At 41.6% G+C, this 25779-nt stretch overlaps 1 protein-coding gene across 1 annotated transcript in view; it reads right to left on the bottom strand.

The window, feature by feature from the left end:
• The window catches only part of LOC109931764 (UPF0547 protein C16orf87 homolog), a 123482-nt gene extending 98319 nt beyond the window's left edge, over window positions 1–25163 (bottom strand). Inside the window, 3 exon segments of the mRNA XM_048600044.1 lie at window positions 22139–22246; window positions 22442–22606; window positions 25136–25163. Of these exon segments, the coding sequence (XP_048456001.1) occupies window positions 22139–22246; window positions 22442–22606; window positions 25136–25163 (301 nt within the window).
• Window positions 25164–25779: the final 616 nt, after the last annotated feature.

Below are 25779 nucleotides of genomic sequence, written 5' to 3'. Positions count from 1 at the left end.
TAAGGCAGGGAGGGACTAAACAAGCTGCATGTGAAAGACCTACAGTAGCTGATATTGTTTACTTTAAATCTCCCAAACTTTGCATGTGGACAACAGAAAAACAAAGGTCAAGCACCCACAAAACACTTTAAATAGATCTCTCAACTTTTTTTTAACATTTCCCCCAGACACGAGTGACACTTTATTTCACCAAATCACATTAAGACTTCAGGAGATTAAAGTTCTTCATCTCTCACAACGTGGCCTTTAAAATCTGTCAAAAGCCATTCCTTCGTTGACTGCATCAAACAACCGCTCACATTCTGGTGCTCCACCTTCCCTGGTTTCTTGGAAACTGCATTCCAGCATTTAGTCTCAGGCACGGCTTCAATTTGTCACAGTCTTTTTTTTAAAATTCATTCCTGGAATGTGGGTATCACTGGCTAGGCCAGCCTAATTGCCCTGAGACGATGGTGGTGAACAGCCTTCTTGAACCACTGCAGTGTTTAGAGTGTAGGGATGCTCACAGTGCTATTCAGAAGGGAGTTCCAGGAAATTGACCTTTTTTTTATATTGGAATAATGGTGATACAGTTCCAACTCAGGATCATGTGAGTCTTCAAGGAGGACATGCAGGTGGTGGTCTACCCATGTATCTGCTGTTGTCATCCTTCCAAGGAATAGATGTTGTGTGTTTCCAAAGTAGTGTTAAAACAACAGGGGTAGATGGTGCACAAGGCTGGCACAGTGTATCAGTGCTGAAGGGAATGAATGTTGAAGATGGTGGATGTGATAACAGTCAAGTAGAAAACTTTATCCTTGATGATGTTGAGTTTCTTTTGTGTTATTGGAACTGCACCCATCCATGCAGATGTATTGTAAGCTTCAGCGAGTCAGTCCTGCCTCTGGATTTGTTCCCTGAACTCTAATCTGGTGGAGTTCACAAAGCAAACACAATTTATGAGCTTTCAATCTGCACTCTCTGCTGTATTGAAACAATAGTTATGTGCAGACTTCCTTCACACACTCCATATCACCTGGGCCCTCATTATGCTATTAAACTCTTGTATTTCCTGAACACTATCTACACAGAGCAATATAATTGTTATGACCAGAATCCTGAAGGTTCCCTGAATTATTACATTTCCATACGGGATAGAAAAAATTGTCAAGTTCCCAGGTGAGCAGAGATGAACTGGCTCACTTTCTCACTTTCGATTGGTTGCAACAAGGTTACTTTTAGAAAGTATCCAGCTCTTTTAAAAGGAGACAATTTAACCAGACTCTCTTGAGTTAATAAAGTGTGAGTTTATTACTAAACTGAAGAAATAATCAGGAAAGAGACATACATACAGATTAGGAATAAGAAGCAAGCCCCAAAAATAAGATAAATGTTTAAACAAGATATACAGGTCAATTTCTGAGCTTTTCATGAAGAGTGAATAGAAGAATGTTGCAGCCATCACAGTGGATGTAAGCAGTAGCAGTGCTGCTAATTGTTGAATGGTCAACTTTGGGATTCGGTTTTTGCAAGATGATTGAAATTCATTTGCCCGGATTTCTTTTGACAGTGCCTGTACTCAGAGTATGAGAGTATTGTTTCCTTTCCTTACCTGCAATACAGGGGTGCTTAATAGCTATTTAACAGAGCTGTGATCCTCACAGCTCAAAAGTCTACACAATAGGATATCAGGTCACCAACATACACACAAACCATTTTGAAGCTTACTTTTAACCCTTGCCCTGTAAAATCTTGAAAGAGGAAATGCATTTATGTTTTTCAACCAGACTACTTTTCTATTAGCATCAAGTTCTCAGTCTGATACACTCATAGAGGATTACAGATCAGTTTTTAGTGCTTTTCTTCCTTTCAAGCTTCTTTGACATCTGTAGATGTGGTATTCTAAGATTCTACTCCAGGCAGCAGCAAGAGTTACATCCACAGATAGTTTGATTGCATTATTTCACTTTTTAAAAAGCACATGTTAGAATTTAAAGGCTTAATTAGCCCATATCTAAACCAGGGTTCTGATCGTGAATCATGACATAGTTCAGTTGTCTTTAGCAGAACAGCTAACAGCAGTCCTGATTAATATGGGGCTGAAACCTTTGGATAATTGTGAGTTGCATTAAGTATTCTGGTAGAATTCTCACCATGAGGCCCAGTGAGATAATCTCACTGTATTTAATCAAAAGCTCCTCATTAGCTACTTACCCCATCCCTATGGCATCCGTCCGGTCTGATTCCAATCCCATCTCACTGCCCATCATTCCAAGAACATCTTGACACTCAGTGGATATCTGCCAAAAGATTGGCAGCTCTTGGGTGACTTGTGGCCAGTATCCCTTGGACCATGCCCTGAGATGCCAGTGCCTGGTATACAACATAGAAGTCCTTTGAAGCAAGAAATAAATTGCCAGGTATTCTGACTTCTGTGTTGAGAATTCTTGATGTCTAGCTTGCTTGGTAAGATAGAAAGATGAATATTATTGATGCAAGTGGGCTGTTAACAATCGCTAAAAATTGGCAATCTGCCACTGCCTTATGAGAAACTTGTCCTGTTGTTGAAAAAGCTGGCATGAAAAGTGCAATGAGATGATGAAATGGGCTTTTCCAGACTTCTCATCCAGTTTTACCACAAATCTCACCTTAGCCCACATCATTAAGAACCCAATGAAATTCTGCCCATAGAATCCATTTCTCTCCCTCCCTTGCATACCGTCTTCGAGCCTCACTGCCTGTCATCTTTCAACTTCTCTTCAGTGATCCATGAACTGTCTTCAGAGATCAGTTAAAACCCTTGGAAAAGCCTTTTCTTGGCACTAGTTCAGAACAGTTAAATGTAACACCCTTGGAACTGTCTGTACCCCTAAATGTTATAATGTTCTTTGAGAATTGGCTCCTTTCAGAGTTTATACCTAGTACAAAGAGAAATGTCTGATTGTTAGAGTTCAGTCATCTCAGTTGTGGGACATTGTTGTGATAGTTTCTCAGTGTAGTGTCCTAGGCCCAAACAATTTCTTCATAAGGTTAGAATGTTCACTGATGGATGGCACAATATTCAGCATCATTCATAACTCTCCAGATACTGAAGCAATTCATGTCCACACGTACCTAACCTGACAACATTCAGGCTTGGAATGATAAATGGTAAGTAACATACAGTGCTGGTCAATGGCCATTTCTTGGAGAGAGAATTCACCTTTTCCCTTTGACAATCGATGGCATTACTGTTCCTGAATGCCCCACTATCAACATTTTGGGGGTTACAATTAAGCAGAAATTGAGTTGAACTGCTGTCAATTCTCTTTTTGCAAATGAAAAAGAGACCTGAAATGTTGGATTACCTCATTATGCATGGATCCCACTAGGTCCTAGAGGACTTCACATAAAATCTTCTTGTGGTTGCACACAGCCTGTGATTTTATAGATACCTAGCCCTTGTAGCTTATAATAACTCCTGGTTACTGTGGTTTCCCAGCTGAATGAAACTGATGGATGATGTACTGTAGAAGTTACCATCCATTCGGTGATATTTAATGAACCGATGGGGGTCCTTTAGCTGTGAAAAAAAATCTCTTTTTTTCAAATAAATACCAATCCATTTCGCAAATTACCATTGAATTTACTTTCATCTCCTTTTTCAAGTAATACATCCCAGATAATAATAGCTCTTTTAAAATATTTTTATTTTGTAATTTGTTGGATAAGGTAGAAGAGGGTGTTTACATGCATATTTGGAAATAAAGTGAAGAGATTTCAACTCACATCTATATATTTCATCAAGGATATTCTGATGAAGGGTCATCTCCCTGAAATAACAGTTTTTCTCCACAGATGCTGCCTGATCTGCCGAGTATTTCTGAAGTTTTGTATTTTTATTCCTGAAATTGTTATACTGGTGACTTCTCAATGCTCCAAATTGGAATCCTTGCTTTAATAAATTGACCATCATAGTCAGATGATCATTTAAGGCATCTGGACTCCCACAAGGTTTTCAAATGACATAGCTGCATTAAATGTTGTCAATTGAATCATTGTCACTCATGTCAGGAAGCTACAGATTGAGCTTCATTCCTGCAGTGAAGCTTCATGGATCATTATGGAATGTGCCATTTTTCAACGAAAATGTTAAACTGAGACGCTATTCACATCAAAGAATTTGAAAGTTCGAGCAGCATGATTTGAAGAGTCGGGGAGTTCTCTAGACATCTTGATTAACATTCATCTCCAAACAATTCTATCATAAGAAAACATATTAACTGCTCAATTATCTCAGCTGGAGAACTCGCTGTATGCAAAACTGGCTGGTGACTACAAAAACAAGTAACAACTCATCAAAATTAACTAATTATCTGTTAAGCACTGTAAATCATTGGTAGTCTCAGTAATACTTGATCGCTAAAGAGTGAACCAAACTCCCCTCTCTCATTTAGAATGCATTAAAACAGGTTATGAAACAATCAACTTGAATTTGGCATGCTATGTTCTTTTTTAATTAACCTAATGGGAGATTTTTGGAGACAATTCTGGCACAATGTAACATGCTGAGCTGCATTAGCAGAGGAATAGAATATAAATGAAGCAAAATTAATGTTAGTGTCCAAAACATTGAACCTATTGCCAGGTAACTATAAGAGGTCCCCAAACATTTGGGAAACTTGAGATTTGCAAGGATGATCTCTCCTTAGCAGCTTCTTTAGGTTAAGGTTGATTTTTTTCCTATCTGGTTCAATGGGATCTAAGATAGCTGAGTAAGTCCAACATGGGATCTGGTGACTTTGCTACGTGCAGGGCAAAAACAGAAGTTACTGGGAAAGCTCAGCAGGTATGGCAGCATCTATGAAGAGAAATTAGAGTTAACATTTTGGATCCAGTGACCCTTCCTCAAAAGGGCATGTTGTGCATGAAGAATCTTTCAGTTTACAAAGTTTTGCACACTGTCTCTGATACCTCAATTTTACCTCCACATAATCGCAAAGAAGTATCTCCTTGTGCTTGGCACCTTCCTAGTGAGCCTCCTGTTTTAGTCAGTTCCTGGCCAGGGACTCCCTCTAGTCAGCAGACATGTTTAAATACTTCATTGATGCTTTGAAGACATCACTGAAGTATTTCTGCTATCCTTCTGTGAATCTGCTGCCACAACTCAGTTCTAAGTAGCAAGGTTGCTTCATCACTCTGCTGCTAGGTATTCAACAACATAGCTGCACAGTGGAGGTGTTTTTGAATGATTAGTGTCTCACTTTTGATCATGCTGACTTGGGCAAGGAACTGAAGGATCTTACAGAGGTACATCTGGTACCACGTCTCCTGTATTCCTGCTGTAGTTTGTCTAAATCTCTCAAGCACATATAAGAAGATCAATACCTCAAGGAAGACCAATGGGGCACTCTTTCTCAGAAAAGGAAGTTTGTTGAGTGACCATTATTGCGTTGAAGTAAAGGTTCAATTAAAAAATCTGAGGGAAAGGAACAATGGTGAAGCAGCATTATATACTACTAAAATACAAACACAGGCTGTTTCGATGAAATCACGCAGTTTGTGTTATACACTCTATACAATTTTTTGAGCTATTGGGCAAAATAGAAGAATTTGCCATTTGTAGATGATTTCTTATTATTTACATCCAAATGTTATACATCATTACTTTGCGAGATTACCTATATTAAGTTGCCTGGATATTAATTAATTATCCCTATAAACAAGCTGTAGACCATTTCCTTCCCTCAGGACTTTGAACCAGATCTCTATTTAAGTGGACAGGATTTCCCTTGATGTAATTGATACATGATCCTTCCACGTTCAATTATCCATATATACCATTCATCTTTTAAAGAAGATCTAATTCTTCAGGATTTTTAACCTTTTCCATTATTCAACTGAATCATTATCTTCACTTGTATCCTCCTAGTCTATTCTATCAGTTTCAAATGATTCCAATTTCGGTCCCTTATGCGTCTTCCAAGAAACTTGACTGACAAGTTATATACTTTAAATAGAATATAAAGGATTGCAAGTTAAACTTAAATGTCTTCATCTTCCTAGCCATTTACTGAAGTAAGATTACTAGATGACATTTTGTTTGAACAGGTCGAAACTTTTTCCATGTTGAAACAAATACCGTAGATGTAAACTTTTGAGTTGACCTTAGAATTCTTCAAAAAGGGTTCACTTACACAAACAGTATAAAACATGAACTGCCAAGGGGTGTGAGTGGACACCATTTTGAAATGTGCAACACAATAATACATAAGTAATTCATACTGAATTAATATGAAATCATTTATTAATTAACTGTATAAAGATAGTTATCTTGTACCTTGTTTAAAGCTATAAAAACAGTTTAGAACGAATAAATGCATTGTCCTCAGCAGCCAATGCAAATATTGACTTCATTCAAGGAGGCAGCTCACTAAAAGCTTCCCAAGTGCAACTAGGGATGGCCAGTAAATATCCCATGAATAAATTTCTTAATTGTCATTTTGACTGTGGCATCACGTAGTATCCCACTCTGGATTTGAAGCGGCACTTCCCACTGTACAGTTAACCTTCTACAATAAACCCCCTTCTTCTCCATCCATTGAATCAAACATTCTCCATTTTTTGAAAAATCTGACCCTACCATACAAAATATCATATGGGACACCAATTGTTTTGAATGTTGTATTCTCTGTCAGCTATCGAGGGGCAGAAACAGAAATCATGGATCTCAGTGCTGCTTTTGGCATGGGCCTCAGTTGCCAACTCAAGTATAATTGATCACTAGGGATCCAGGCCCAAGTTCCGTCTATTACATTTGATGTGAACATGATCTTTAATAGTTTGCTGGAGCACACATCCAAACGTTGAACTATAAATATTAGATCCCCTGGTATGGCTTCAATGTGGATGTTATTTTGTTGCAGGTACCTGTTGATTTCATTGGTTATATGGCATCTGAACATGCCCCACAATAATAGGCTGCATTTTCTACGTAGGCCATTGTGTATCTCCCACATTATCTATCAGTTACTTAATTCCAGCCTCGTCTGTCAAGTGTTGTCAAGAGCATGTATAAAAGTTTCTGTGGGAACTCAATGTTCAGCAAGATTCAAGATTTCAAAATTACCATAGACTTTAATCTTGTTCTGCCAGCAATGCAAGATATACAATTGTGAATCTTGTCTTCTTATGACTTATAATTTTCACCAAAAATGTTTCTGAACTTTTTCGCGTCACTATTCGTCAACTGAGCATGTCAAAACTCATGGGCTTCTCATCAGAACTGTCTCAGAGCACTCTGCTTCTTCCTGGTTAAAAGGCCTGAGCCGTCCGCATCAACCACCACCATCCTCTAATTGGCCGAACTTGTCCTCACCTTGAACGATTTATCTTTTAACTCCTTGCACTTTCTTCAATTCAAAAGAATGGCCATGGTTACTTGCATGGACTCCCGTTGTCCATGCATGTTCTTGGGGTATTGGAACATTCCTTGCCACAGCCCTATTCCGGCTCCCAACCACAACTCTTTCTCTGGTACAGTGATTGCATCATCGGTGCTGCTTCCTTCTCTTATCTGGAATTGGAAAAGTTTATCTGTTTCACCTCTAGCTTCCACCCCACTGTCTCCTTCACCTCATCCATCTCTAACTCCTCCCTTCCCCTCCTTGGCATCTGTTTCCATTTCTGGGCTAGGCTGGCCATCAACATTCACTATGAATGCATCGACTCCCACAGTTACCTGGGACAATACATTCTCACACCCTGCTTCTTGTAAAGACTCTAGTCCATTCTCTAGTTCATCCATCTCCATCAATTCTGTTCTGATGATGCCAACGTTGATAAGGGGACCTCCAACATGTCCACCTTCTTCCCCAAATGAGGATTCCCCAGTACCATAATTGAGAGGGTACTCAGCCTGGTCCGACTCATCTCCGACACTTTGGCCCTCACCCCCTCTCTTCCCTCCCACAACAGTGATAGGGTACCCTTGTCCTCACCTACCATCCCAAAAGCATCTACATCCAAAGGATTATTAGCCTCCATTTCCACCACCTCCAGCGATATGCTGCCACCAGACACATATTGCCCTCCCCGCCCTTGTCAGCCTTCTGCAAGGACCATTTCTTCAGGGATACCCTAGTCCACTTCCTCTTCATTCCCAGCAACCCCCCTACAGCCCCGTGGAACCTTGCCTGGTAAATGCAGAAGGTGTAACACTTGCCCATTTACTTTGTTCCTCCTCATCATCTAAGGTCCCAAACACACCTTTGAGGTGAAGCAGAGCTTTATTTGCACTTCACTCAATCTAATCTCCTCTACTTCAGGGAAACGAAGCATAGACAGGGTGACTGCTTTGCAGAATACCAACATTCTGTCCGCAAAAAAAGATCCTAACCCTGAGTTGCTTGCCATTTCAACGCACCACCGTGTACTCTGGCTAGCATCTGTATTTCAAGCTTGCTGTAGTACTCCTGCGAAGCTCAGTGCAAGCTAGAAGAACAGCACCTTATTTTCCACTTGGGAACCCTGCAGTGTTCTGGACTCAATATTGAGTTCAACAATTTTAGGGCTTGAGCACCTTTCCCCGCCCCCACATAACTGGCCGTGTCATCACATGAGCTGTTTCCACGCACTATCCATTGTCGTCGCTAATAGCCCCAATTAGCAGCTAGTCATTTCCCCAAGACTGACCTTTAACCACTCCTTTGTCTGTCCAAATGTTTTTTTCTCTCTTTGGGCTATATCTCCACCTATTGTTTGCTCCTTATCCCCTCCCCCCAACTCTCTCTTCTGAATAGGGGTTACCCTTTGCCTAGCTGCCATCAGTTCTGAAGAAGGGTCACTCAACTTGAAATATTAACTGATTTTTCTCCACGGAAGCTGCCAGACCTGCTGAGACTTACCAGCAATTTGTTTTTGGCTTCTCATCCATGTTTCTGATGTGAATTAATGGGTACTCATGATGATGAACAGCTGGAAATGGTAATATTGGCATTTAGGCTTCAATACTCTGAGCAATATTGGTCTTCTGTTGCATCAGAGGTATCATTTTTCCGCCACTGGTCTAAAGTATTTGTTGGGATCACATTCTGTATTGGCCGACTTAGGCAGTGACATTGCATTTCTGGTGTCAACGTAGCCGTTCTATTGAATTTTGTGAATACGTTCTAATATATGCTTCTCAAGATTAGGCAGATGGCTGTTTCCTGTTCAGTGGTGTATTGGTCAGGAGCATCAACTTCAATGTTGATTCTTTCTTCTTCCACACTTGCATCAGGTTTCCAATTGTACTGAATTCCCTTACTGCAATTCAATTATTTGATGAGTTATCAAAAGCTGTTACTGTTAGCTTGAAACCGGTTCATGGTTCATTCTTGCTGGAGGACTCATTTCTGTTCGTCACTTGCTATTCTGTGCATGGTCTGTTGTAAGACTGAATCTGAAACTCCTGTGCATCTACGTTGTAACGTAGCCCACATCACCTACTTGATCTTATGCATTGACTTATTACATAAGGTGAGCAAAACATGCATTTCTGAGGTGAAAAAAGAAGGCAGACTATCAATGCAAGTATAGCAGTTCATAGCTGACAAGATGGGAGTTCAAAATGATATACCAGTATATTTAACAATGTCTGATACACTGGATCAATTTATGTCAAGATCTACAGTAGCTACCCTCAACTATCTTTGTTTACCATGGCTATTTTATGAACACATTATAATTTAACGATTGCAGGAAACAGCATGCAATATTTTACAAGACAACAATTTTTCAAAACAAACTGTTCTTTTTTAATCTTTGTGGTTCACAGTTCAAAGCAAAATGAGAAATTTCATTGGAACAGTTTAATAGAAATGCAGTTTGTAGATTGAACTACACTGTTAACATTAAACCCATTGAGACATCTCAACATAATTAGACATGCATACAAGGATAAATTTGGGGTAATTTGCTACTTTCATTATTTCATACTTAGAAGGTTAATTAATATCTCTTTTGTATATTCACGTTCGTTCCAGATAGCTGGACCGTAGGCTGTGTTCTGGAGTAAAGATCAAGAACTGAAAAAGAAAGATGAATATTATTGTTGGGGCAGTGGTGATGCTAGCCTACAAAACAGGCACATGCCTATCTTGAATTGGCACCCTTTAATTTTAGAGGCAGGACCTCTGCCCCTCATAAGAGGAAGGTCCACCTCAAAAAACAGACAGATAAACAGGAGGCCAGTGTGTCCCTTATCACAATAGTACCGCCAGAAGCAGTAGTTATTGCTAGAATGCAGTCAGGCAAAGAAGAAGACATTCAGCATTAGAGTCAGAATAAACAGGCAGTCTGGAGTCTCACCTTGGTCAGGACAGAAAGGAGAGGTGAAGATCATGGTTGGAAAGGGTAAAGGGGTGGGGACCCTAGAGCATGTGACTTGCAGCCTGCTGGAGCCTCCAATGGCCATGGGGTGTCAGGCTGTCTGGCTTGACCTGATTGCTTCATGACCAGACCTGGATTTGCTACAGATAAAAGTGCGACAAGATCCTTAGGTGCGCAAGACTCACTGGCTTCTATTTGCTGAGGGAACACAAGACATAGTGACATAGGAACAGGTTTAGGCCATTAAGCCCCTCAATGCTAGTCCACCATTCAATGGGATCTTGGCTAATCAGTGACCTAATTCCATATAACTGCCTTTGGGCCATAGCTCATTACACCTTTACTTAAAAAAAAATCCTTCCTCTTAGACACAATATTAACAACTAATCCAGCATCTACTGCCATTTGTTGGAAAGAATTCTAGATATCTACCATCCTTTGTGTGTAGAAGTGCTTTCTAACATGTCTCTCGAATGGTCTGGTCCTAATTCTTAGACTATGTTCCCTAGTTCTTAAATCCCTAACCAGTGGAACTAGCTGACCATTATTGAAATAACTGCACAGAGGCCAGTATCCCATCACCAAGTCACCCTTTATTTATATGCGCACAGTACATGGACTCTGACCAGCCAGCTTAGAGTTAGCCCCTAGAATAAGGAGACTCTCAGAATCTCCTGTTTATATCTGTCAGCCAGAGCTCCCTGATTGGTCCAGGTTAACAGCAGCAATCAAGAATCTCATAGTGAATGAGATCCACCTGGCTCTCATTCCAAACACTACAATTATCTACCCTGCATTTTCCTGTTAATACGTTGAAGACTTCAATCAGATCACCCCTTACCATTCTAAATTCTAGAGAAGTCAGGCCTAAATTGTAAAATCTCTCCTCATTACCCCTGAAGTCCAGGTATCATTGCTATAAACCTACAATGTACTCCCTCTAAGGGCCAATATAACCTTAGAAGTGCATGACTGGCTCCTTCTCTGCTGGTAGAATAACCACAAGGTCTGGGGCAGGTGTGCAGGTGATGGACATTTGCTTCAAGACTGATACCAATTTTATACAAACCCTATCCCACCTGCAATCCTGCTCCTGGGGAGAGGGAGAATGTAACAGTCAGTGCACAGGCTACAGGCAAGATGAAGTATGTGTAGATAGGTGAGGAAGAATGCTAAAAATAAGGGGAAAACTTAGAATATGAGAGTAAGGTAGTGAAACGTTTGAACACAATACAATGTTTGTATTCAATTTAGGAGGTCTTACAAACAGAAACTGAGTGGTTGTTCTTTCAGTGCCATTAGTCAGTCTGATTAAGTAAGTGGGCACTTCCTTGACATGATCGTAACAAAGGAGTTATTTTGCAACATGGTGAATGATGGGATACTCCTGGGTTCACACCAAGGACCTGTACACGCACCTGTGCCATTCTAATGTCTGAGACCCCATCAGATCTCCAAAAGCTTTATATAAAATTCTCTCATGGGACATGGACATCCTGGCTGGCCAGCATTTCTTGCTTGTCCCTTGAGAAGGTGGTGATGAGCTGACTTCTTGAACCACTGCAGCCCATGTGTTGTAATTTGACATACAATGCCCTTAGGATCTGAACCAGTGACAGTGAAAGGATAGCGATATATTTCCAAGTTAAGATGGTGAGTGGCTTGGAGGCGAACTTACAAGTCGTAGTGTTCCTGTGTATCTGCTGCCCCTGTCCTTCTAGATGACAGTGATTTTGTTTTTGGAAGGATCTTTGGTGGCTTTCAACAATGCATCTTGTAGCTAACACACACCACTGCTGCTAAGCATGGGTGGTGGAGTGACTAAATATTTGTGGACATGGTGCCAATCAACTGGGTTGCTTTGTCCTGGATGATGTTGAGCTTCATGGGTATTATTGGAGCTGCACTCATCCGGGAAGCTGGGGAGTATTCCACCACACTTTTGACTTATGCCTTGTAGATGTGTAGAGGTTTCAGGCAGTCAGGAGGTGAGTTTACTTATTGCAGTACTCTTAGCCTCTAACTCTGTTCTTGAGGCCATGGTATTTATATAGTGAGTCCAGTTCAGTTCTGGTCAATGGTAACCCCCAGGAAGTTGATAGTGGGGTATTCGGTAATGGTAACACCATTGAATGTCAAGGGGTGGCAGTTACATTGTGTCTTATTGGTGATGATCATTGCCTGGAATTTCAGTGCCATGAATGGTGAACAATGGGGAACCTGTGGATGTAGTGTATCTGGATTTCCAGAAGGCATTTGACAAGGTGCCACACCAAAGGCTGCTACATAAGGTAAAGTTGCAAGGTATTACAGGTAATGTATTGGCATGGATAGAGGATTGGTTGACCAGTAGAAGGCAAAGAGTAGGGGTAAATGGGTGTTTTTCTGGTTGGCGGTCAGTGGCTAGTGGTATGCCTCAGGGATCAGTGTTGGGACCTCAATTGTTTACAATTTACATAGATGATTTGGAGTTGGGAACTAAGTGTGGTGTGTCAAAATTTGCAGATGATACTAAGGTGAGTGGTAGAGCAAAGTATGTAGAAGACACTGAAAGTCTGCAGAGGGATATAGATAGTCTAAGTGAGTGGGCAAAGGTCTGGCAGATGGAGTACAATGTTGATAAGTGTGAGGTCATCCATTTTGGTAGGAATAACAGCAAAATGGACTATGTTTTAAGTGGTAAAAAATTGCAGCACGCTGCTGTGCAGAGGGACTTGGGTGTCCTTGTGCATGAATCGCTGAAGGTGGGATTGCAGGTGCAGCAGGTAATTAAAAAGGCAAATGGAATTCTGTCTGCCATTGCTCGAGGGATGGAGTTTAAAAACAGGGAGGCTATGCTGCAGCTGTATAGGGTCCTGGTGAGGCCACACCTGGAGTACTGTGTGCAGTTTTGGTCTCCTTACCTGAGAAGAGATATACTAGCACTGGAGCGGGTGCAGAGGAGATTCACTCAGTTGATTCCAGAGTTGAGAGGGTTGGATTATGAGGAGGGACTGAGTAGACTGGGCTTATACTCATTGGAATTCAGAAGAATGAGGGGAGATCTTAAGGAAAGATATAAGATTATGAAGGGAATAGATAAAGTGGAGGCAGGGAGGTTGTTTCCGCTAGCAGGTGAAACTAGGACTAAAGGGCATCGCCTCAAAATAAAGGGAAGCAGGTGTAGGACCGAGGTCAGGAGGAACTTCTTCACCCAAAGGGTTGTGAATCTGTGGAATTCCCTGCCCAGTGAAGCGGTTGAAGCTACCTCACTGAATGTTTTTAAGGCAAGGCTAGATAAATTTTTGAACAGTAAAGGAATTAAGGGGTATGGTGAGTGGACGGGTAAGTGGAGCTGAGTCTCAAAGATCAGCCATGATCTTATTAAATGGCGGGGCAGGCTCATGGGGCCAGATGGCCTATTCCTGCTCCTAGTTCTTATGTTCTTATGTTTATGTTCTCATGAATGCTACTTGCTTCTTTTCAGCCCAAGCCTGGATATTGTCCGGGTTTTGTTGCATTTGGACATGGACTGGGTCAGTATTTGAAGAGTCGCGAATGTTGCTGAATATTGTACAATTATTGGCAAGCATCCCCACTTCTGACCATTGATGGAGGGAGGGTCATTAATGAAGCAGCTGAAAATGGTTGTGCCTAGGGCATTACCCTGAGAAACTCCTACAGAGACAACCTGGAGCTGGGATCACTGGTATCCAACAATCATAACCATCTTCCTGTGTGCCAGGCATGACTCCAACTAATAGAGAGATTCCCCCATTCTCACTGACACCAGTTTTGCTAGGGCTCCTTGATGCCAGACTCAGTCAAATGCGGTCTTGATATCGAGGGCTGTCACTCTCACTTCACAGCATTATAGAGCAAACCATTTGCCCCTCCACCCCCAAATTCTCCAACCCACCCTGATCCGATCTTTCCCCAGTCAATAACTAGAACACTCCCCCACTTCTAGGGTCACAGGCATCTAAAATAGGATCAGAGCAGGAAAAGATTGTTCTGTCTCCTATAACATTGTTGATATGCCTTCCTTTCTTTTACGCCAACCATGGTTGATGAGACTCTTAACTATACAGTTCACATGAGGGATGTTCTCACACTTTCCCCTCCTCCAAGAACTAAGCTAGGGTCAAAAACAGAAATTGCTGGGAAACTCAACAGGTCTGGCAACATCTGTGGAGAGAAAGCAGAGTTAATGTTTTGGGTCCAGTGACCCTTCTTCAGAACTGATTTTAGCTTGGAAAAGGTTGGTATATATGCTGAAGATGATTTGGGAAGACGGCAGATTGGTGGCTGGAGCTAATTGGAACCATTAGTAGCTGACGATGGAATGGTTGTTATAGCAGCCCATGTGATGACAAGACCTGGTGGGTGGGGGTTTAAGTAAGGATGTCAGAGAAGGTGCTCAGGCCCTAAAATTATTGAACTCGATATTGAGTGCCAAAGACTGTAGGAAATGAGATGCTAGAACTAATGGTTCCCATTAGTAGCTATTCAGTCTCCTCGGCTGATGTTAACACATTTCTTTGTCTGTCCGACTTTTGTTGTCCCTCTGGGCTCAATCTCCATCTATTGTTTAGCCCTCCTGCCTTCCCCCACCCCATTTTCAGCATATATACCAACCTTTTCCTAGCTACAATCGGTTCTGAAGAAGGATCACTGGACTTGAAACATTTACTGTGCTTTCTCTCTACAGTTGCTGCCACATCTGCCACTTATTGTTACCTAGCAGTTTCTATTTTTCTTTCCGATTTCAAGCATCCACAATTCTTGGGGTTTATTTTTAAACTAAGCTAGGGTGTTAGGTTCCTATAACCTTCCACTCTACAGCCTCTGAATTCAATGAATAACCTCTGGCATTTCCACCAACTCCAGCATAATGCAACTACTAAACCCATGTTCCCTTCTCCTTTCATGTTTCTGAAGGAACTATTCCATCTGTGATACCCTGGTCTACACCTCAGTCACTAAAATGCCTTTATCACCAAGTTAGCAGTCAGGGAAGTAAGTCATCTAGTAATGTGCAGTGACCTTGCAAGTGAAATTGCAAACTAACTCTTCCTTCACCATAGAATGACATACACACTATTAGCAACAAGATCCATTCAACTCATCATTACTTTTCAATCAAAGTATGTTTTCAGTTAAAGCAGTTAAATGCAGTTAAAACAGAATTGAGATTGGACCAATGAGATTAGACAGACTCTCCCCCTTCACAAAGGCAGGCAATTAATTTGTCTAACTAAAGACACAATTTATGGAGTCATCAGCTGTGGGAGGGGGTCACCAGCTAAATGGATGCAGCCTTCTTATGACAGCCAGAGGGGATTATTTCTTAAAGCAAAGAGGAAGCCACAGGCAGGGATTCCGTCAGAGGGGATTCCCTTCTACCACTTGCAAATTAATTCCCCACAACCTCTCACTTGCAGGTTGTATTATACTTCCCTGTCCCTGGTAGCGCTGCTCAGGCCACTGAGGGCCAGCAGCTTATGGGCACGGACTGCAGTCATTAACAGATCAGCTGCACTGGCAGCAGGCAACTTAACTGGGTGCCTGCGAGAATGACTGAATGACTGGTCAGCTCTGTGTTCAGCTGACCCACTTTAACAGCCATTATCGGACAGACCAAATTCGGTCCAGAATTACATGTCCTTCATTGAAACCATTAACGCAAATCATTATTTTAGATTAGTTGTTGGGATATGGGCATCATTGACCAGAACTGAATCCTCACAGTTTCCTGCCCATGGCTATCTGAGAAGATAGCAGCAAATTGCTGGATTGAACTGTACCAGTCCTCGTCTCAGTGCTGTTAGGAAGAGAAATCCAAGTCTGTGATCCAGTGACAGTGAAGAAATGGTGATATAATTCCATGGATATGTAAACAATGCAAACTGAAAATGATATAGACAAAAGATTAAAAAAGATTCTAAAGTTGTTTCAGGAAGACTTGGACAGACTTTGTGAACAGGCAAGACCACGACAACTGGAATATACTGTGGAAAAATGTGATGCCATCCAATTTGTTAGAAGAAACATGTGCAGAGTATTTCTTAACTTATAAAAGGTGCCCGTGTCGATAAGTCATTGAAGGCTAACATGCAGGTGCAGCAAGTTATTAAGTTGGCTCATGGAATGTGAGCATTTATTGCAAGAGGGTTAGAGTACAGGACTAGTGAAGCCATAGTTTAATTGCATAGGAACTTGAATAAACCACACCTGGCGTACTATGTGCAGGTTTGCTCTCCAAGTCTCAGCAAATATATTACTGCCATAGAGGGAGTGGAATGAAAGTTTACTAGATTTGATCACAGGATGGCAGAACTGTCCTATGAGGAGGGATTGGGTAAACTGGGTGTGTATTCTCTTGAGTTTCAAACAATGAGAGGTGATCTTATTGAAACTTATAAAATATTTACAAGATTAGAAGGGTAGATGCAGGTAAGACATTTTCACTGTTTGGGGAGTCTAGAACAAAGAGGCACAATTTACAAATAAAAAGTGTTGCCTTTAGAATTTATTTTACTCAGAGGGCGATGAACCTTTGGAATTCTCTACCAAAGAGGCTGTGGAGGCTCACACTTTAAGAATGTGTAAAGTAGAAATTGATGAATTTCTGCTTACCAGTGGCATACTGGGTTATGAGGATGGGGTGAGTAAAGGCCATGAAATCTTCAACCAGCCACGATCATATCCCATGGTGGGGCAGGCTCAATGGGTAAAATATCATACTCCTGTTGTTATGTTCCTGTACAAAATAGATAGCACTTGCAAAGAGTGGTGTAGATGCGACTGGTAAAATATTTAAGTTGTAAAATTCTTATAACTGATCTTGTTCCTCAAATAGAGAAGAATAACCCATTCAGACACTTAAATCCAAGAGTTTCAACTCTGATGTATAAAACAGAGCCTATGAGTGGTTAGGGTTTGAAATGACTCATTGTTTTGAAAGCCTTATCAAGCAAAACAATCACAGGAACTAGACACAAAAGAGTTACAAACTTTTCAGCATTGTGAAATTGTTGGAAATCCAACTGTGGAAAGAAGTGAAAAAGATTTAAAATGTTTGCACTTTGTGAAGTTCCTTCATCTGGATTGAGAAGCGCCTCTGGAATATAACATACAATGTTCTTGTCATTAAAACTGAGCCTGGAGATTTCTGCCAGCATCTTCTAGGATAGGCATCTGCTTATATGACAGCATGAGATTGCATTTGTGCACCAGTATAATTCTAAACCTACTGATGATTGCAAGACTCAGCAATATTGTAAATAATATGGAGTCTCTTAAAATAGGGATGCAGGCATTTGACTATCTGTCTGCAGTTCATAAAATATACTGACAATTTATGAGTATTATGTGATTTGTGAGACACATTAATAGAGCACACAGCACACAGAAATATTCTACACCTAAATTTTTATTGGAATATCTACAAAATTAGTAATGAGATTTTATCAATAAAATCTGCTATATGTCCACATAATCAACTGTTCAAATTATTTGTAGTCTTGACAGTTTTGATGACATTTGATGATTTCTTCTTTATTTTTAGTCACCATTTGGAAATTTACATGCAGTTCAGTCACAGTGACTTTGAAAATGCAGATGCATACCATTAGCGCAGATTAATAAAGTTTTCTGCAGTTGGCATGCATTACTGCCCATATTCCAATTGTTTTTCTTGTTTCATATTGATTGTTTATGAAGTTACTAAATGCAATCTGGAAAAGCATTTTGCAACATCGTGAAAGCTGCTTCAAACACTTGAGAACAAACATTGCACCATATGATAAAGGCCACATCCTTTCCACTTATAAAGTTTTGCCTTCACATATTATGACTTGTGTTATTAATAACAAATGAGGCATCGTTATTAGTTAACATATAACAATTTGTATTTCTTATTAAAATCTTACAGTTAATTTGCCTACCAAGGGAAATTTAAAAGGATTGTTAAATGTACAATCCATTAGTACCAGTGAAGGAGTCCCCTTTTGAGTTTTGGCAAAGCCACTCAGCTCCAGACTTCATTACAGCCTCGTCCAAATATGGACAAAATAAATAAATTCCAGAGATGAGGTGAGGTGAGAGTCATACAGCACGGAAACAGACCCTTCAGTCCATGCTGAACATAATCCCAAACTAAACAATCCCCACCTGCTTAGTCCTGGCCCATATCCCGCTAAACCTTTCCTATTCATATACTTATCTAAGTGTCCGTGAACATTGTAACTAAAGCTGCACCTGCCACTTCCTCAGGAAGTTCATTCTACACATGACCTACCCTCTGTGTAAAAAAATTTGCCCCTCATGTCTTTTTTTAAATGTCTCTGCTCTCACTTTACAAATGAGCCCCCTAGTCTTGAAATCCACCATCCTAGGGAAAAGGCACCTACTATTAACCTTGGCTATACCCGTCATGATATTATAAACTTCTATAAGGTCACCTCTCAACCTCCTAGTCTTCAGTGAAAAACGTCCCAGCCTATCCAGTGTGGAGCTGGAGGAACAGAGCAGGCCAGGCAGCATCAGAGGAGCAGGAAAGCTGACGTTTCGGGCCGGGATCCTTCTTCAGAAATGGGGACGGGGGAAAGGAGCTCTGACATAAATAGAGAGAGGAGGGGTGGGGCTGGAGAAGCTAGGGATGCCTACCATGAAGAAGTTATCCTCCTCCCTCCTGAAAGACCTCAGCGCATTCACCTATCACCATCCCACCCCTCCTCTCTCTGTTTATGTCAAAGCTCCCTTCCCCCTCCCCCATTTCTGAAGAAGGGTCCCGACCCGAAACGTCAGCTTTCCTGCTCCTCTGATGCTGCCTGGCCTGCAGTGTTCTTCCAGCTCCACACTGTGTTATCTCTGACTCCAGCACCAGCAGTTCTTACTATCTCCCAGCCTTTCTTTATACCTCAAATATTCCATGCCTGGCAACATTCTGTTAAATCTCTTCTGAACCCTCTCTAGGTCAGGAGTCACACGACATCAGGTTATAACCCAACAGGTTTATTTGAAATCAATACTTTACCTGTGCCACTTATGATTTTATAGACCTCTATAAGGTCACCCCTCAGTCTCCCACGACCCAGAGATAAAGGTCCCAGTCTATCCAGCCTCTCCTTACAGTCAAGCCTTCCAGCCCAGGTAACATCCTAATAAATCTTTTCTATACTCTTTCTAGTTTAGTTATATCCTTTCTATAGTAGAATGACCAGAACTGCACACGGTACTCCAAATGTGGCCTTACCAACGTCTTGTGCAGCTGCAACAAAATGTTCCAACTCTTACACCACCCTGAAAATTTTCTTCATGACCCTGTCTACCTGTGACTCCACTTCCAAGGAACTATGAACTTGTACCCCTAGATCATTGAAAAATGAGGCAAATGGCGCATATGAGTTGTAGGGTTTTCTGATGGAGGTGGACACCCTCGCCAGTCCGACTGAGCTTGGGGAACACCACTTGAGTGAGGGCAATTGCATAGTTTCATTCAGGATATATCCTGAACAGAGGGACTCTGGGTCAGCCCACAGCAAAATCACAAAACAAAGCCAAGTCACAGTCAAACAGTTAAAATTTTCTTCAGGATCTGGGCTGGCAAACCATTGTTGCTGCCAGCATGTGAACTCAAGGCAGCAAAAGAGTTCCACTAGATGTAAATTGAGTAAGAAATTCATAGACCGGTATCTAGGAGAGTGCTCATCCTGGAAAGGTCACCTACACCTAGTTTGGAACAGTTAAATTGCTGAGCAACATCCAAATCAAAACCAATCAAAGTAAATAAAAAACAGGACAAGTCCTTTTCTGAAGAAGGGTCTAGACCCGAAATGCCAGCTTTCCTGCTCCTCTGATATTGCTTGGCCTGCTGTGCTCCTCCAGCTCTATACCTTGTTATCTCAACCAAAGTAAATGTCTGATTAAATAGTCACTCAGTTCTAATGGAGGTCAATACCAGTGCAGCCATTTCAGTGGTCGCAGAACCACTATTTTTTTTTAATTCATTCATGGGATGAGGGCGTCACTGGCTACACAGCATTTGTTGCCCATCCCTAATTACCCAGAGGGCAGTTAAGAGTCAACCACATTGCTGTGGGTCTGGAGTCACATGTAGGCCAGACCAGATAAGGATGGCAGTTTCCTTCCCAAAAGGACATTAGTGAATCAGATGGGTTTTTCCTGACAATCAACAGTGGATTCATGGTCATCATTAGGCTCTTAATTCCAGATATTTATTGAATTCAAGTTCCACCATCTTCCATAGCAGGATTCGAACCCAGGTCCCCAGAACATTATCTGCGTCTCTGAATTAACAGTCCAGCGATAATATCACTAGGCCATCACCTCCCCTACAAACTTCACTCTCGACTCCAACCCTGAAGTTTCCATATGACCTCGGCTAGACTGCGACCTAGACCAGGAAGCCTTTACAGTACGACTTCGGTTTTGGTCTCTTATAAGAAGCAGCTAGTTCAGTTAACACCGATTGTAGTAAAAAGCTCAGGTCCAAGCTTGATAGGGTGAAATTGGTTGAGAAAGATTCATCTCAATTAGCTCAACATTTTTCAATTAGAAAAGCGTGAAGTCCTAATTAAATTACCGAAAGTTTTTCAGGAAGGTCGAGAGACTATCAAAGCAGACAAGGCCACCTTGCATGTTGACCAGGAAGCAATTCTGCAAGGTCCACCCAGTGCCATTTGCCTTCCAGGCAAAAGTAGAGGCAGAAATCAGAAGGCTGGAAAGCGAAAGAGTCATCAAACCAGTCCAATTTGTGGAATGGGCAGCACCAGTCTTACCGATTGTGAAGCCTGACAGATCAGTTCACCTTTGTGGGGCTTTGAAACAAACAGTAAACTACTTTTTGCAGCTGGATAAATACCCAAAACCTCACATAGAGGATTTATACACAAAGCTGGCAAGGAGGGCTGTCATTCACAAAGCTGGACATGAGCCATGCCTACTTGCAATTGCAATTAGATGAGGATTCCCAGAAGTATGTTACAATTAATACCCATAAGGGATTGTAGCAATATACGAGACTGCCATTTGGGATATTGTCAGCCTGAGCAATTTTTCAGCGGCTATGGAGAACATTTTACAAGGTCTACCTCAGGTCCCCATTCATCTAGATGACATGCTATTAATAGGGAAGACCAACAAGGTGCACTTAGAGAACTTGGAGGTAGTCCTTAAACTTTTCGCCCAGGGGGGCATATGCCTCAGAAGGGAAAAATGTGTCATCCAGGCACCCCAAGTGGCCAACGTGGGCTACAGAGTCGACAAGACCAGGTTACACGTTTTGGAAGATAAAGTGTGGGCGATCAAATGTACCCTGGCTCCCATATCTGTACTGGAGCTTAGGTCTTTCCTTGAGTTCATTAATTATTATGGAAAATTCATACACAACATGGCCTCTACCCTGGCACCTTTGCATTAACCCATAAAAAGGGGTCAACTTTAGAAATGGCTGTGTAACTAAGCCATAACCTTCAGGGAAGTGAAGAAACAGCCATCATCCTCTAAGGTGTTGGCACACAATGACATGCGAACGGCATTGGGGTGTATTAGCTCATAAGTATCCCAATGGAGAGAAATACCCAAAAGCGCATGCATTCATGACTTTGATTAATGCAGAGCTTAAATACGCACAGATAGAGAAAGAAGGTTTGGCTGTCATATCCGCAGTCAGGAAGTTCCACAAGCACCTTACGGACATGGATTTGTAACAATAATGGACCACAAACCCCTTCTAGGTCTACTTAAAGAGACAAGGCAGTGCTGCCCATTCCTTCAGCCTGAATTTGTTTTAGTATGCTTTGACAAAGAATCAATTTTTGATTAATTATTTTTCTATTTATTTCTGCTAAAGCCACTGAAAATACAAAGGATCATTCATCTGAAAGCTATACCACCAAATTCCTCTTATTGCCTTTCTTCCTCATCATCATGTTTCTTCCTGGGGGCGATCTTGGGGAGCCCCATTGCCGCCAAATTTGCTAAGATTGACTGCCTGATCTGGAATGTTTTCTACTTTCCAAGTCTTTGGTAAGAGGAGAATTTGCCTTCTCTCACTGTGCCCTTTCTGTTCTCCTTCTCTTAGTTGCTGATTTGTTGCCTAAATTACGCGGTGGTGAATTCTCAGACAGTTTAACATTCAGTAGTCTTCTACCAATAAAAATGAATCCACACAGGCTTGACTCACAGGCAACAGGAATCTGTTGGTCACATTCTGGACATACTTTCTTTGCCATTTTTGTAATGCTCTTTGCCTTATTTGCAGCCGTAATGGCTTACATTTTCTGAATACACTTCCAGTCATTGCTGAAAATATCAGACTTTGGACACAGACAGATCCAGTCCTGGCAAAACTGAAACAGTTGGTGATAATGTGGGAAATCATAAGGCCGTCACAAATGGAACTGAAAAAATGGTTTTGGACCCGGAGAGACTAGATCACAGTAGAGGGCAGAGTATTATTATGGGGAGCAAGTGTTATTGTCCGGAGCAAAGAGTTTCCAAAATAAGATGTTGGCAAGAAGTTATGTCTGGTGGCCAGGATTGTGCGTGGACATAGCCACCTTGGTGGGAAAGTGCCCAGAGTGCCAACAAAGATGAAAATTACTGCCAGCAGCTCTCCCACGTTCATGGAAATGGCGTGGTAAACCCTGGATCCGTTTACACATCGAGTATGCAGGTCCTTTCTGGGCTCAATGTTCTGAGTCATTGTGGTCACCCAATCAAAGTGACTGCACGTGCATAGAGTTCATTCATTAAACATGGGGAAGAGATAGAAAAACTGCACACATCTTTTGCATTACAGGGACTCCTGGAAGTGTTGGTCACAGATAATAGGCCATTGTTAATCAGCAGGGAATTTGAGTTTTACCCGAAGTCAAATGGTATTCGACATGTAAGGACAGCTCCAAACCATCCACCATCCAATGTTCTGGCAGAAAGTGCAGCCCAAACTTTGAAGGCAAGCATAAAGAAACAGCCTACAGCTTCACTAGATACCAAACCATCTTGGTTGCTATTTGATCATAGGACCACCACTCATGCAATTACATGGATAGTTAGAACAGAGTCCCTGATGGGGAGAACACTCTGCGCGTGCACACACACACACACACCACACACACGCACACATGTACACACTCACTCTCTCTCACACATACGCGCGCACATGCACACGCACACATTCACTCTGCCACACACAACACACACACACACACAAATCTGTATTTGTATAGTGAATTTGTATTTGTAGATACATTCTATTTTGTTCAAAAAGCACACATCTTTTGGATAGTCAGTCAATGTGGTGTTTTATAAATTCCAATTTTAGAAATAAAACCAGTCTGGCTCCAACCCAAAACACGAACAGATTCTAAACAAGGCCTCACACCTAACATGCATTGTCTGACCTAAAATGTCACCTCTTATTTACACTGATGAAACCTTTAGTTCTCTCAGGACAGTGACTTCAAAGGAATTTGGCGATTTACATATACATATTAATCAATTAAAACCTTCTAACTGATTAAATATTTAACAGCATCTTAGGTTTGTTTATTTCATCAACTGTGGCGCGACCCTTTGATCTTCTACTTCTAAATTCTGTGTCTGATACTACCTCTCTCACTAACACCTGAAAAAGGAGTAAGACTCTGAAAGCTTGTGTTTTCAAATAAACCTGTTGGACTATAACCTGGTGTCGTGTGATTTCTGACCTTGTCCACGCCAGTCCAACACTGGCACCTCCACATCACAATTTAAATCTGATCTTCCCAGGCCTGGGGGCGGGGTTCGGGGAAGGGTAAAATGATATCAGGAACACCAATGTTGGACACATGACTCCGCCAAGCGAGAGAGACAGCTTACTTCAGGGATGACGTTTGGTGTAGGAACCAGAGGAATGGGCCTGTAAGGGTAAGAGGCATGGTCAACACGAAGTCAGGTCCAGTGATGTATAAAGTTCAGGATACCGGCAGCTGTGGAGTTATTTCATACTGCATCTCCCGTGTGCAGTAGGTAGGCCCACAATGCTGTTAGGGAGAGTATTCCAGGATTTTGACCCAGCAACACTGAAGGAATGGCAACATATTTCCAAATCAAGATGATGACTGGGAGTGAATCTTGCAGGTTGTGGGGTTTGAACAGCTGGTAAAGGAACAGCTGCCTTTGGTCTGGATAGTAGAATAGAAATGCATTTGCTTTTACAACAAATTGATAACTTGAGGAGATTTAAACACTTTGAATAGGTTTCATTATCACAGGGGTATGAGGTTGCACAGAGTAGTATAGAGAGGGGTGTGGAGCAGTGGTGGCTTGATGGGATGTGAAAGATAAGAGTTAGAAGATTTCAATCCATTCAATGATTGCATGTGACAGAGCCATCGGTGTTAAGACAGGTTTCCTGAGTTGGGAAATCTCCTAATAGTCCCAATCTTGCTTAAATTAGGGCAAAAGATTGCAGCAACTTGGTTTTTGTCTGATGTGATTCACACGTTGAATTCTACAATCCTATGCTGGGTTAGACAAATTACACTGAAAACTAGAAAATCAAGTAGAAACTCTACTCCATCACCTTTGAAATACAGTTCTAACTCTGTACAATGCGGAAGCATCAAATCAGATTATACACTGCAGTCTGAATGGGGCTTGGCTCATGATCATTTCACTTAGTGGAAGAATGCAATCAATTTTGCTAATATGAAGAAAAACGTGAGATATTAAGACTTTTCCACTAGAGCCAGGAAATGTAAGGGGTGATCTGACAGTGGTGAAAATTATTTTCAGAGCAATCGCTTTAACTTACTTGGCACGCTGCCAAGATCAGCATGCATTACTGGCTTCTCCCTTTATCATTTGTTCAATACAGACCAAATATTCAAGAGGGCTGCAGATGCAGGTTGCAAGACAGAATGGTTTACAGTATCCTGCTGCCAGCCATGATGCTGGTCTCCTATTATTGTCCCCTCCCGAGCCAGTTTTGCTGTGAATTTTGGGGCAGGCAGTGGGTTTGGAGAAGTGCTGGTGACATCTACCCACCCAGAAAAGAGGTTAAAAATAAGCCCACAGAAATTCTCTTCCAGGTAGCAGATCAGTACAGGGTCAGCATTCCATACACAGAAGAATTCCAACCCCTTCACACCACCAAAGCTTGCGGACCATAGATGCAGCCAATAGCAGTTCAATAGACAGGTTATACTTCCATCATGATGGCCTGTCAGCTACCGCTTCTTCTATTAAACAAGATTTTAAAAATCTCTTCAGAGGGTCTTTCAGTCTCGAGGCACGCTCTCTACCTCACCATTACATTGGCAGCCCCACTCTCACTCATAGGTATAGCTTCCTGTCTCTGACCCTGGACAAAATTTAAAGTCTGTTCAAGATGGCGGCAGAGGAGTACGCTCCACCTGGAGCTCCTTCACTCCTTCTGTTTCCTTCTTTTTTCTCTTT

This window comes from Rhincodon typus, chromosome 8, assembly GCF_021869965.1.
Source record: "Rhincodon typus isolate 14 chromosome 8, sRhiTyp1.1, whole genome shotgun sequence".
In the NCBI taxonomy this organism is placed as follows: domain Eukaryota; kingdom Metazoa; phylum Chordata; class Chondrichthyes; order Orectolobiformes; family Rhincodontidae; genus Rhincodon; species Rhincodon typus.
This window is presented reverse-complemented; position numbering and strand designations above follow the sequence as displayed.